Source organism: Mauremys mutica, chromosome 2 (assembly GCF_020497125.1).
Source record: "Mauremys mutica isolate MM-2020 ecotype Southern chromosome 2, ASM2049712v1, whole genome shotgun sequence".
NCBI classification, from domain to species: domain Eukaryota; kingdom Metazoa; phylum Chordata; order Testudines; family Geoemydidae; genus Mauremys; species Mauremys mutica.
In genome coordinates, this window is record NC_059073.1 from 199153466 (window position 1) to 199167889 (window position 14424).

At 44.9% G+C, this 14424-nt stretch overlaps 1 protein-coding gene across 1 annotated transcript in view; it reads right to left on the minus strand.

The window, feature by feature from the left end:
• Nucleotides 1–2469: 2469 nt before the first annotated feature.
• The window catches only part of BLVRA (biliverdin reductase A), a 47163-nt gene continuing 35208 nt past the window's right edge, over nucleotides 2470–14424 (minus strand). Inside the window, exons 2-7 of the mRNA XM_045002751.1 lie at nucleotides 13769–13896; nucleotides 12062–12181; nucleotides 10381–10478; nucleotides 9751–9858; nucleotides 8435–8606; nucleotides 2470–5927 (exon numbers count right to left, since the gene is read on the minus strand). Of these exons, the coding sequence (XP_044858686.1) occupies nucleotides 5654–5927; nucleotides 8435–8606; nucleotides 9751–9858; nucleotides 10381–10478; nucleotides 12062–12181; nucleotides 13769–13887 (891 nt within the window). The 5' untranslated portion in view covers nucleotides 13888–13896 and the 3' untranslated portion in view covers nucleotides 2470–5653. The remainder of the gene's footprint in view (nucleotides 5928–8434; nucleotides 8607–9750; nucleotides 9859–10380; nucleotides 10479–12061; nucleotides 12182–13768; nucleotides 13897–14424) is intronic.

Consider the following 14424-nt stretch of genomic DNA (forward strand, 5'->3'; position numbering starts at 1 on the left):
TCTGACATGTGGAGCACGGCGCTAGGCCAGTTACTTCTCCTCAAGTGTGCTGAGTTCAATCTCACTATTACCAACCTGGCCAATGGTATCACGCTGAAGCTCCACTAACTCCATCTGCATTTCCTCTGCAACATTGTCAATTTCCACAGCAAATGGTATGGAAAAAAGTTTAAAATGTGGTTCAAGTGCCTTAAAATCTTTAAACCACACATCAAACTGTTTGTGTAAATTAGAAATGATATCTGCATATTCTTTCAAGGATTTGGGTTCAACTTTTCCTAAGGAATTCAGAGTCGAGAAATGGACCAAGTTGCCAGCAGTCAGCTGTTTCTCCCACAAAGTAAGCTTGACTTTGAATGACTTAACACTGCCATACATCTCAGTTGTCACCTGTTTTCTACCCTGAAGCTTCAAGTTCAGTGCATTTAGGTGATCAGTTACATCTGTTAGAAAAGCAAGGTTGCAGATGAAAGTGGAATCAATAAGGAACCTCCTTGTTTTTTTATTTTCATGAAGGAATCAATCTCCTATCTAAGTGCAAAAAAACACTTCAAAACATTTCCATGACTCAGCCATCTAACTTCAGTGTGATACAGAAGTTCCCCATATTCACTGTCTATACTTGCTAGAAAAGAAGTGAACGATCTGTGATTCAGCCTTCATGCACATATAACATTTATGGTTTCAACAACTACATCCATTACTTCCTTCATTTGTAGACTTTTACTACACAGGGCTTCTTGGTGCAAAATGCACTGTATACTGGTGAAGCTAATTCCTGGTATATTGAGGCTGTTCAGTTTGGTCTTCAATAATCCAACTACACCAACGTTTTCAGAGCACATTGATGGCGCACTGTCCGTAGCCAAAGATACGAGTTTGTTCCATGGCAGCACAGCTTTTTCAATGAACTCTTCCAGTCCTTGAAATACGTCCCATTTCGGTACCTTTCAGTAACATTAAGTCTAGCAATTCTTCAGTTATATTCAAATTACAATCCACATCTCTAATGAACACTGCACACTGTGCGGTATCTGATAGATTTTTGAATGCTTGGGCTTGACAATGCTGTTACTTAACTGTGGGGATTTTAGGGAACTAAGATGCACAAATATAATTGAATTTCAATGGAATTTGGGCAGAGCTCCTCAGTTGCCTTTAATGATCCCAGAATTAGTTCCCATTCCCCCTCATTCCTTCTCCTTTTGTAATACCCCAGTGCTATCTAGTGGGCACTAAAGGTCCATTAGCTGGTGAGCCTTGGTCTTGTTTATCATCGTACCCCATACCCTCTGTGACTTTCAGAACTGGAGGGAAAAGTACTTTGTCCTCTTAAACACATCCAGCTAGAACCTGCAGAGGAAGCTAAAGCAACTTGTATTAGCTGATCTCAGTCCTTGGAAAGCCCAGTGCCTTCAGAACTCTCTTGCTGTCCTGTGCGATCAGCAGCAGACTGCTGGCTCCTGGCATTTCTGGATGAACTTCAGCGCTGTCCCGGGAGGGGCTGTTGAACACCATTGACCAACTCCTTCACTGGACTGAGCTCCTGCTTCTGTGCTCCACTCGCAGCAGTCGCTTGGCCAGCACTGCCTGTTGCAAGCCTTTGCTACAGCCTGACACCTTGTGGCTCATTAGCTGCCTTTGTGCACAAGTTTGGCATTGATGGCAGAGAGCACAAGAGCACCCGGCTCAGGATGTTTGAAGACACCACGAGTGGCTTCCCTGCTGTTTGAATGACTTCACTCTCTGGGGACTGGAGCATGCACTCTGGGAGCTGGGCTGCCATTTTTTTCCCCAGCTTTGCATCTCAATGGCACCAGGTGGCCGAGTCTGATGGACACTGTGTGCATGTGACAGGGAGCTGTCATGAGGACTGATGGGCTAAGAGCCATTGGCCTGAGCATGAGGTAGCTGGCAGCACCTTTCAGCCTCAGGTCACAGCCCAGAACAGCAAGGAGCTGGGATGCAGGTTTTGAATCCCTCGCCCCTTGTGGGCCCCCTTGTGTCATCCCTCTGTTAGAACTTCCTTTGTGCAGGGCTGAAGTGCCTTCTCCTCCCACTGAGACCAGTGGGATCTCAGGGTGCTTTCCCTGCAAGGCACTCACACAATCCCAGTCTTCCCGTGCATCCAGGTGAAGGAGGGCTCCCTAGTCTCTTTTGCAGGCTTGGGTCTATTCCACTGTCTTGTCCCCGGATCATCTCCCGGTGCCATTTGGCCACCTTAGGTTTTTGTAGTTTCTCTAATCATGAAACACAGCTGTGAGCTGAGCTGCACATCCCAGCAGCCTATTGGGCCAGAGCTGTCAGCTGTCTTCTCCAGGCCTGACAGCTTAGGCAGCTTTGGGAGGGGGCCGAGTATGTACTGAGAGGTGGCTCAGCACCTTGGAAGATTGGGCCTTACTGGGGAAGCAGTGGGAGCTGTTAAACTTGAAGGATAATGAAAATTACAGAGAATACGCTGAACTCCAACAGCTTTATTAATGTGAATGCAACAAATTTATCAACACCTGCAGATATAACCACCACAATACATCAGCAAATTCACATCTCGGAAGATATCAAAGCAACTCTAGTGCATCAGACACTGCAGTGCACTGTAAAGGGAATGCTCAGAGCAGTGGAAGGGCAGGTCACTGGACTGCCATGCGTAATCCAGAATGGTCACAAGTCTGCCTCCATTTTCACAAATAGTAGCAAAAAAATAAGTTGCAAGTCAAGTCAAGAAATCAGATTTCAGTTGTAATGTTCCACAGCATCACTAATAGCAAAGCGAGGTAACAAAACCAAACAACTATTTTAAGGCTGACAGTGTCACGTTAGGCCGTCAGCTTCAGTTTTCACGCGAGGTAAGTTTTCTTTTTAAAAAACATTGACGTTATTTATATTTTTTTTTAATCAAAGGCCTTTTGCCTTCATCTCAAGAAAATGGAAAAAACGTGACATGCAAGAAATGAACGCATGAAGGCTGTCACTGTACCGAGATCCCGCATTTCTAAGGCAGCACTCTTCGAGAGCAACGTGAAGAATTCCATTTTAACACCTCCACATCCCTTTGGAAAAATGACTCAGATACATATAGCTTCCAATTTGGCCCCTGTGTACAAGTGTAACTACACCAATAGCATAGTGAGGGAAGTTTCAGTTAAGGTAGGCAGGGTAGCGTTTCATACACATTTACCTGGCAGTATAAGCCGGTAGTAACTGGAAGAGCTTCTATAGAATGAATTCACAAGCAAGACATAACAGTGCTTGTTCAGGGCAGAACATTCAAAACTTCTCAGCACTGGTTTCTTTCTGCTCTTATTGAAGTTAATGGTAAAATTCCCATTGACTTCACTGGGAGCACAGATAGGACAACACTGAAAATCCCGCCTTAAAGCTTTCACTCACTCAAAGATTAGTGTGTGGTGGGGTGGTTATTTTTTTTAAACAAAAACTCAACTTCAGTGCTAAGTACAGTTTGTTGGATCTATTTTACCTGTTTGCCTCCTTGTTGAGGTTTTTTTCCAGCTTGTCTAAGACACTCCCCTGCAGTGTGCATTTTTTTTTTAAAACAGGATTATCTGCAAAACGCTTCAAACACACTTAGTGTGACCTGATTAGGAAAGGAGGGACTGAGTCATCAACTCTAGCATCTACAGCGTTTTTTCCTTTTGCAGCAAACAGGAAGAGGTCATAAAACCAGAAATATTTTGTTCACTGCTGAATATCCATAGCAGAAGATTTTAATTCTATTTTTAATCAGGATGGACTCCACACATTTTGTCATAAAACTAGTGAGGATAAAATTTCCCTCCTTCCAAAGATGGCATTGTATTTGCTCCTGCAAAGTATGTCCATGTGTAAAGAAGTAATTGTGAATGCAAAATAGACCAGTTTGGTACTCAAGTATCCATTTGGCTCCACAATGCATATTCCGCAGGCACGTTTCCTGTTTGTGCACACGTGTATTTAAGGCCTGATGCAAAGCCCAATGAAGTCAAAGGGAGGCTTTCCATTGATTTTACAGGCATTGGATCAGGCGCATATTTTGCAGGCACAACTTAGAAGAACATTAAAGTAAAGATACTACTAATTAGGTCTGGCTGAGCTGATTTGGATTAAAAAAAACTAATCAAACAAACAACATACCCCATCCTACCCATCCCCAATCTCTAATTGAACCATATCTGCTGTTCAGATGCGTTTGGTTTAAGTTTTATTTGGCCATTATTTTATATTTATTATATTGTATATAATTTACAATATATGTACTTGGTTTTGGAGTTTATTCCTCCAGTACCAATGTAGACAAGGACTGCTGGCTTCCCATGAGGTATGTTCGGGAGACAAAAATACATTCTGAAGAGGGCTTTATTGCTATTATAACAGCTGTGTGTTGTAATTAGAATATAATACAGGGAGACAAAGGTATTGCTTCAGTGTTTTCTCTGTGCATGCTGATGACTTGGTGCTTTTCAGGACTGCAATTTCTTTATGGCAGGGACCAAATCTTGCCATGTATTTGTATAGCAACTAGCACCATGGGGTCTCTGGGTACTACTGAAAAACAACAAATAAATAATATCACAGTTGCATGAGAGCATTTTTGCAAATAGCAACAATGCTCTATTTCCTAACACCATGCTATAATTGGCATTACTATATTGTCCCTGTTTCTATAAATGTATTATTTATAGTTTCTATTAATTAAATTAATACATTTCATTTATTCAGGGTGGTCCATTCTCACACTGAGTCACGTGCAGAATTTTCATGAACATTAATAGGCGTTATGGGCATGCCTCAGTGTGCCACTATGTTCAGAAACAAAGGAGCCAAGGACTGGTTATGGGGAAAGAGTCTTGAAAAGGGGCAGGTGATGCAGTGGGTTAATGTATTATACTAACCTTTCGCCTCTGGAAAACTGGGTTACAACCTGGCATAAGGCAGCAGAGAAATCAGTTTAGTGATCTCGGCATAATGCCCAGTGAGAGGACAGATTCCGATCTAATTTATTCTGTGTTTAAACCAGTGTAAATGCCATTGTAAGTAATGGATTTGGTTTACACTGGTGTAAAATATCAGAATCTGGCCCACAGCCAATATACAAAGTATCGTTCAGGGCAACTACTCAGGGAAGGGACAAGACTGGAATATGTGAAGTTTTGCAGGTCAGGCATATGGTGCTAACTCACCTTTGGAGGTAGAGAGGCTTGCAGAGCAGCTCTATGCCTCATTCTAGACAGTGCTATAAATCTCTTGCTCTCATATACTGGTATATTAAAAAGAAGGAACTAAAATTATATTTAATAAATTGTAACTTCTGCAGTCTCATTGGGCCTGCTCCCCTTGAAGTCAATGACAAAATCTCCCATTGACTTCTGTGGGAGCAACACGTCTGAATGCTCTTTGCCTGGTAGCTTTAAGTTTGACTGGAAAGATGCCATGTACTGGGGACAGCCCAATGGATCATCCAGTTCTGCCATGTTAAATATCTCACACAGCATAAAACACTTGTGGGGCCCAAGCTTCTGAGCAAAGCCCCACGGATTTTAATGGTAAGAACTAATCAAATAGAAGTTAACTGCCAACAAGCTGCTTTATGGTAACACTAAGCTGCAGCTCTACTCAGCCTCTGACTACCACATTCCCTTTCTCATAAAGAGCGGCCTTAGGAATGGATTTTCGCCGGCCGTTCACAGTGCTGCTGAATCTCCTCTGCGAGGTCCAGGCACCGCAGGATGCGCCACTTCTCAGCGGCCAGCTCTTCTCTGGAGACCTGGCCCAACAGTTTTTTGGCAAAGAGGTTCTGATCTTGCATGAAGAGGCCCACAGCAGACCTCGGGGCCTCAGGGAGGTTCTCCAGGCAGCCACTTTTGAAACAGAAGTTGATTTTCTTATCACGTCTCAGCCCTGGTCCCCTTTCTTCAATCCATGTCAGAGGTCTAATGTGAGAGAGTAGAAAAACAAAGGACATTTAGGAAGAAATAAACCCACAGGGTTATTCCATTTTTTCCATCACTGGTTAACAGTAAATGCCCATCTAAAATGTTTTAAAACTTTGATGCAGATGTAAGCCAGTGCCTGAATAAGCTCTCCCCTAATGTCTTTTGGTGAACTGGGAAAAGACCTCAGGAGTAGACTAAATTTGCATAGACACACCTATTTTGCCTAAGTGATCAGAAGACAGACCTGCTTTGCCAAAGGGATCACTTTTGGCTATTCTGGGTGTTGCATTACACTCCATATTTTTCATAGAAATATGGTTATGATATAAATATGGCATAACTAAGATATACTTTATGCAAGGTGTCTCATGCAAGGAATCATTCAAAAGGTTGTGATCTACTGAATGTGTTTATCCAATTTGTATGTATGTATCATTTTTTTTATCTGGAGCTAGGAATATTGACCATGTATGTGTATTTCAAATGTTCTACTTTGGGTGACACCTAATACTAGTCCTTTAGGTATAACAATGAAAAAGTCAGACAGGGCTGATGACCCATCAGCAAGGACAATGGCCTGTGAAAGAGCTTAGTCTTCCTGTGGACGCTCCGAACAGCCTGCGAATAATGGCTGCTACGACCCCGGAGAGACATGTAACTGAGTCACCTGGTACTTTTCCACTGTAGGGGGATGGGGACCAAACAAAGGATTCCCGCCTTAGGTAAATCCTTTTTAAGGGCTGGGGAGGTGATTGATCGGGACTCTGCTCCATTGCCTACCCAAGAAGAAGGACTGCTGAAAGACCCTGAAGGGAAAAGCAGGGATGAGTCCAGACTGAGACAGGGGTCCAGTCTGTAAGAAGAAAAAACTGGAACTCTCAGCTACTGAAACTCTGCAAGTTACCTAAAATAACATTTAGGTGAGGAATTACTTCTTGAAACCAGTTTCTAAGATCTTAAGGTAAGTATGCATGTTTTACTTTATTTTCTCAGTAATCTGCTTTGTTCTGTTTGCTATCCCTTATAGTCACTTAAAATCTGCCTTTTATAGTTAATACATTTGTTTTGTTTATTATTAAACCCAGTTTGTGCAATTTCTAATTGGGTGGGGGAGAAAGAAGTTCTGCACATCTCTCTTCACACTAAGGGAGAGGGTGAATTTTTATGAGCTTGTGCTGTGCAGATCTTTCTATACAGTGCAAGACAATATTATTTAGGGTTTATTTCCCAAAGGGGGTATGGAAGTGAGTGCTAGGTAAATCCCCACACACAGTACTGACTTCAGTCTGTGTCTGCAGCTGGGTGTGGCCATACCTGTGTGTGTGCGCTGCAAGAGGCCAGAGAGCTAATTCAGCAAAGCAGGGAGAGGGAATCCAGGCAGTGGAGCAGGAAGAGCTGAGTGAAACCCCAGTACATCAGGTGGCACCCAGATGGGGGGGGTCTAACCCATCACACTGACTTAAAATTTACTTTAGTCTTAGACACAGGGGTAATGAAATGTTGTTATGCTGATTGTATGAGTAAAGGGCATCAGAACTGTATTTAATATGCCCTAATTGAGGGGTCACCCTAAATTAACATCACTTGCTAAGTAGGTGTCAAATCCAAGTGAAAGTCAGAGAGGGTGGGTACAGATGTTCCTACCTGGTGGTGTGGATTTCTTTAAAGGGTCCTAAAAGCCATTTGATCCTCTGCCTCTAGTGTATAAAGACAGAACTGACTAGACTTAGTTGAGAGTCCTGGTTTCTTCTCAGTGATCACTACAGCTAAAAAACACTGACAAACTCATTTAGGGTTTGAGCCTTAGACCTGATAGCATGGACAGTGTTGTAGTGCAAGACAACAGTGAAATCACTAAGGGCTGAAATCACTAGGGCAGGGCCAGGTGGAGGAAGCTCAGAACATGGCATCGCAGCTGAAGGCAGAAGTGGTAGAAGCAGCAACACTGCCAAACGGTGACAGAGGTGGCAGCAGCAGCATTGAGCAGCTGTAGAGATGGCAGTGTCATGCCGTGGCATCACTGGGTTGGGTCTCAAGTTGGTTCTGTTTGATAATGCTGAGAGGAACCCTTAGACACTGAACCCATCCTGTGTTGCCGACAACATCGCCTGGCAGAAGGGTGACATGTGGTGTGTTCAGGTAACAGGCTCAAAGAACAGTAATTAATGTAACACAGAAGAACTGGGTCTTGAGGTTACAGCAAAGGATTTTGAGTATAATCCCTGGGTACTATTCCCAACTTCTGCCATTGATTCACAGTGTGACCTTGGCCAAGTCCTGTAAACTCTCCCTACCTAAGTTTTCCCCATCTGTATAATGGGGCAAACAATATCTAACCACCTCACAGGAGTGTTGTGAAGCTTAGTTCATTAGTGTCTGTAAAGTGCTTTTTGATTCTTGCATGAAAGTTGCTGTACGGGTGCAAAGAAGAGAAGGTGCCAAGTTCCTGCTGAAGATACCTAAATAGCATGGCTAATCTGCTCCTGTATCGTTACTTTACTCACTTCTTGTTTGCAGTCTGAAAATGTGCTGTCATTCTGGAATAATTCTTTTCTTTCTGTTCCTCTCTAGTGGCTGAGGTGACAGTGAGGTCTCCGAAGAGGTCAACGAGCCAAGTCAGGCGGGCAATTCCGCTGAAAGCTGAGAAGCCTGATCGCTCTTCATCCAAGGCACCACCTATAGGAATAAGAATGAAAGGACTTGAGAAGTGGGAAAGGAACCCCCACCTTAATCAGCTACATGGAGTCCAGCCAGGGGAAAGCTCTGAGGGTCAGTCTGGGATGGGAGTCTGACGGTTGGGACCCCAGTGAATCTAGTCTGCTGAAAAGGATCATTTCGTGAGCTACGCAACAGGATATGCTGCTTCTTTTCTGTTATTCTTAAAGGCTGAATTCTATAAACAAACCTTTCAAGTCTCTCTTGCCCTCCTCAAATACTGATAACTCAAGGAAACTCTCCCACTATAGCATGTGGGTGCCATCTGTCCCGTTTAGGCCAGGACCACCTCCGGTTTCTGCAGTCTTGGCCAACGACCTAGAAACCCACTAGGAGCTTCTATTGGGACCAGGTGGGAAGTTTGAAGCTGCCTATTTATCCCCCTTTTCCAGCCTGAGCTGCTCTGCCTATGCTGAGGGCTCCAAGAGCCAAACAGAGTGCAGTACAGAGCACTGACAGGGAAAGGCAGCAACAACCTACCCAGCCAGCTGTTACAGCTGATGAAGATGGGCGGGCAGAAGAGGGCATGGGAAAATAATTGCCACCCAGATCCCCATCTGAAGGTAGAGAGGAAGACAGACATAGATACAATGAGTGTTCGGGAAAACCCTAAGGATATGTTGGGGAGCACTAGTATATGGGTTCACACAAGGGGATGGGGGAATGAAACCTTTAATCGATCCCACCTCTTTGAACACAAGAAGAGGGGAGGAACCTGGGGGTCCTCAGTGGAGAGTGGGGTGATTTTCAGCAGCTCTCCATCCTCTCTGGAGACCAGGTGAGGATGAGGGGGCTAAAGGGACTTCCTCAGGTCACTGATACCCCAACACAGAAAGAGAGCAGACGACAGCTGCAAAGATACTAGAGGGGAACAGGCTTGCTGTCCTCCAGCAAAGATACTGGGGAGGGAGTAGCAGGCCACAGAACCGCTCTCCGACACAGGCAACTGCCAGCAGGGGAAAACGGTTGTTTGAAGGTCTCTCTGGATGGGTCCTGACTCCATGACTCAAACTACTACAGAACAAGCCCTCACACGAGTGAGTGAATGCATGAAGTGGCTGGCATCTCAGCAGGACAGGCAGCCCGAGTTTCTTTAACAACCGACCTGTGAAATGTAACGTTCCTTTCACAAGCTCCTTCCCAGCCACCTCCTTTTTCAGCTGCTTGTACTCTTCTGTCAAAAGTTCAATGTGCTCCACATGGAGGATTTTACCTGTCATTGAGAAAACGAAGATCAAATGGGATTAGTAAAAGCTTTCTGCATGAATCCAAATCCACTTCTAGGCAGTAAACCTTTTAGCAATCATCAGTGTGAGCACACTTCAAACAGCCTTATCTGTGGCTGGCAGAATGGTGCCAAGACAAATCGTCAAGACATTGCACTAGGGATCCAATTTTGGTTCATTGTTCTCAGGGGGCCACACCTACAGTCCACAGTTACAGCAACTTTAGCAAACAACGGCAGCATTTTAGCTATTGACTTTAATAGGAATTGTGTGAATGACCCAACCGTAATACTGTGCCGTGAAATTTGAGGCACTAGCCTTCAAAATAAAGCTTGGGTGAAGTCCTAAATCTTAGATTGGGAGTTCTGTGGAGCAAGCCCTGCCCTTGTGTTATGCCTCGGATAATGGAGCCCTGCACCTTGTTTGAGATTCTTAGGCACTACCACAACAGATGTAATCTAATGTTGTTGTACAAAACTAGTTACAACTTTGACTTTAAGGATCATCACCTTTCTGCTCAGCCATGTCCCAGAGCTCATGTGCTGTGCTAGCGGACAGTACCATGGGGTATTCGACAAGGACATGTTTCCCAGCCTCCAAGAACATCCTAGAAGGAGAGAGAAACAGGTCTTCAAAAGATGCTACCTTATTCATCGCTCTTCCTCTGAACGAAAACTCTTTCTTACTCTAGCAGCCAACCCCATCTCTAGGGATGTGGGAATAGCATTAATGAATGTGTTGAGAGTGGGGGTAATAACTGTGATTAGACACCCATGGCTGGCCCGTGCCAGCTGACTTGGGCTCACAGGGTTCGGGCTAAGGGGCTGTTTAATTGCAGTGTAGACGTTCAGACTCAGGCTGCAGCCCAAGCTCTGGGACCCTCCTACCTTACAGGGTCCTAGAGCCCAGGCTCCAGCCCAAGCTGGTTAAGTCACATGCCTAGCAGATTTGGATTCTATTTCTGCCTCCACCACGGACTTCCTGCATGACCTTGGGCAAGTCATTTAGTCTCTCTATGCCCCAGGTCCATATGAGGAGGATACTGACTGTAGCAGGGTGAAACCCTGCTCCTGCTGTGAGGGGTTTAAAAGTGGCCTGGCAGGGCTTGAGAGCGGCTGCTCTCAAGGCTGGGCTGATTGAGGAAGTGGCTGCAGCTGGGCCACACCCCAATCAGGCCACAGCTGGCCCCCATAAAAGGCCAGGGAAGCCAGAAGCCAAAACAGTCTCTCTCTGCCTTCAGAGGGAGAAGGGCCTGGCTGCAGGGAACTAGAGACTGGATACCTGAGTGAAGCAGGGCTGGGGAAAGGCTGAGGAGCTGGGGAGCTCCAGCCTAGAAAGCCCCAGGCTGCGGCCTAGCAGTGGGCCAACAGGTACTGGGGGTTGCAGAGGGCAGCCCAGGTGTAGGCCAAGGCAGCAGGTTCAAACCCCTTTGCCTGTGATGAGTAGGCTGATGCTGCAGTCTGCCCCAGAGTGTGGGGCTAGACAATGACTGGCAGTAGTCAATACTGAGGCAAGGTGGGGCTAGAGGGTGGGGGTTCCCTAAGGAGGGGAGACCCTAAGAGAAAGGGGTAACTGCCAGGGGGCAGCACTCCATGTAAGAGGGCACCAGGTCCAGGGAGGGACAAGGGGGGCCTGAAGACAGGTGGATCACCGGCCTGCAGAGGGCGCTCCAGCGCTGCAGAGAGCTAATTCCCGGAGTCACCAGCAGGAGGCGCCGCGGGGGTGAGTCCGACCCTGTTACACTGCCCTATCTCACAAGGTTGTTTTGGCGCTTAATTCATTCATGTTTGGAAAGCTCTATGAGATCCTTCGGTAGGTGCTTCAGAAATACAGGTTATTATGGAGAAGATGTCATGGATGAGAGTGTCAGGAACCAGTTGGTAGGGAGTGGGGGGGAAGGAATTGAAGGAAGTGGTATTTTCTGAATCCAGTTCTTGTATTTCCTCCAAAATACATGTAACTCCGACAGTACTAATACATGCATGCAGCAGAGCGCCTATTTCATTTTACCTCAGGAGGGTAAACCTCACTGTCACATTTACTTTGAGAATATGGGGATTATTTTACATTGCTAAAAAAGAGGAACGTTTCTAGACACGAATTCATTCTTTGATACAGCACGTTCCACTGCATAGCAGTGCCTAATGCAAGGAAGTAACAAGCAGAGAAGAAGAAAAGAGAGACACATACCTGACATTCTCCTCATGGCTTTTGTTGTCAGTGCTGATGATGGCCGCCTGGATCTCTTTGTTTCCCAGAGCATCTTGCAGACTAATCTGCTTGACCTCGTTAATATTACCCAGGGTTCTTCTAATTATTCAATAGAAAAAAATAAATAAAAAAAAAAACAAACATCACAACCACAGGCCACGCTCCCCAATTATTATTGGAACCTCAGTCATAGACCAAGATCCCATTGTGTTAGGTGCTGTACAAAGATAGATCAAAAAGATAGTTGCTGCGCCAAACAACTTAAGTACAAGACAAGAGTCAACAGGTGGATACAAACAGACAAGGGAGCAAAAGAAAACAGTGAGACTATATCGGTCAGTTTAATGGACAGTGGTCACAGCACACCAGTGGCCTAATCACTGTAGGAATCATGGCAAAGGAGAGTTTGAAGGAGGGATTTGGAGGAGAGATGAGGAGGATGTTTACAGGGGGCTCCTACCAACATGGGGGACGGCAGAGAAAAAAGCACATAGATGCTCGTTTGAAAATTTAACAGCTGAGTGGTGAAGACTGGCATCATTGCCAGAGAAGAGGCAGGAGTCAACATCTTAATAGTGTATGTGAGATGATAGGTAGGATGAGGACAGGCCATGCAGGCCCTTGAAAGTGAAGATGAGTCATTTGTGTTTGATGTACTAGAGAAGGGGAAGCCAATGGAGGGACATAAAGAGAAGGGTGACATGGTCAAAGTGACATGCTAGGAGAATTACCTCTGTAGCAACATTTTGTGTTAGACTGGCACGGTTTCCCAATGGAAGTGGTGGAAGCCAAGTATTGCTTGGGTCATTCAATAGTAGATCTAGCACTAGATAAAACACCCTAGGAACAAGGTTGCATTGGCAAGGAGATGTAATGGATGGCCTAATAGGTCTTTTCTGTCTCAAACAGATATGATTAAATATAGCTGGAAAATACATCCACAACCCGAGATCCCCATATGTTCCACATAACTATTTTAAATCATTGTGCTTTGTTGCTATTGTGCAGAAAGCCTGAAAGGAATGCTCTGAGATAGCAGCACTGTTGTGCAGATTTGCTTAAGTTTCAGCCACATGGTTGCTGAGAATAAATGTTACTGCCACCTAAAAGGTTACCTTATTGCACAGCCTACATTATGCTTTGTTCTTCAAAATCCACATCTGGCTTCAAAGACAAATTTTACAGCAGAGTCGCATTACCAGAGTTCTACAGATGAATTACTTATAGACACTGGCCCATCAGTGCAGCTGCTTAAAGCCTGTGCCATCCTATAGCAGAGTTCAGTCATTTGGTTACATTTCGAGTCTCTTTTAAAAGCCTGATCTTACAGGGCTCTGAGCTCCCTCAGCTTTCTCTGAGCTAAGTGAGAATTGAGGTGCAAAGCACCTCATTAGAGACACTCAGCATCTCTCAGGACTGTGTCCTAGATCTGCCTGAATGATCTCATTGAGGAGCTTTGCAAAGCTTCCTGCAATCATCACTCAACCTAACCTATGGACACTATGCGCTGTCACATAAACCGCATTTACTGTGCGCCCAGCAGGCTTCCTTTGAATTATTATATCGGAGAAATGTATCTTCTAAGATGAGCCTGAAAAGTTATACATGCAAAGGGGAGAGAGTACGTGGGGGGCAAAAATAATCTCTACACCACGCTCATTAAAACACATAACTGAAATATCTAACCTGGATACAAAGCCGAACAGTTTCAGGTGCTCAGAAGGGCTGGAAGGCATCGGATTCAGCATGTCTTTTATCCGCACAGATCCAGCAATTCCGATCCCCACCACCACAGTGCCAAACATTTTGTTAGCCTGGAACAAAACAAAATGAATAAGTCTACGAAAAATGCATTCTGTTAATATGTTCCCCTTCCCCTACATTATACACCCACACTTTAGCATCCAGGCAGCTCGCCAAAGACACCCTGATGCGTTGCAGGAGGCTGAGTGCACTCATATCCTATTGAAGTCCATGGGATTTGAGGACGATCAGCACCTCACAGGATTGGGGCCTGAAGACTCTTGTAATTGACAGCCAGTATGTCAGATCCACTGTACAAGGCTGTTCTTTCCCCAAAATGGATAGGCAAATCTTAGAGAGGACAAGGATCTTCTTATTATATAGCACCTTTTGCCCAGACTGATCCCAAAATATTTGACACAAACTACATTCAGGGTTCACTCCCTGAGCCTCTGTAATGCAGCTTTCTCTGGACTGAAACAAAGAGCGCACAGGAATGTTTCACAAAAACTTTAGGACAGGAAGTGAAGGATGCCCTTTTCCAGTTGAAACTGCTGGAGAATTTTAGAGATGCAAAAGGTAATGACCTAACTTGTAAC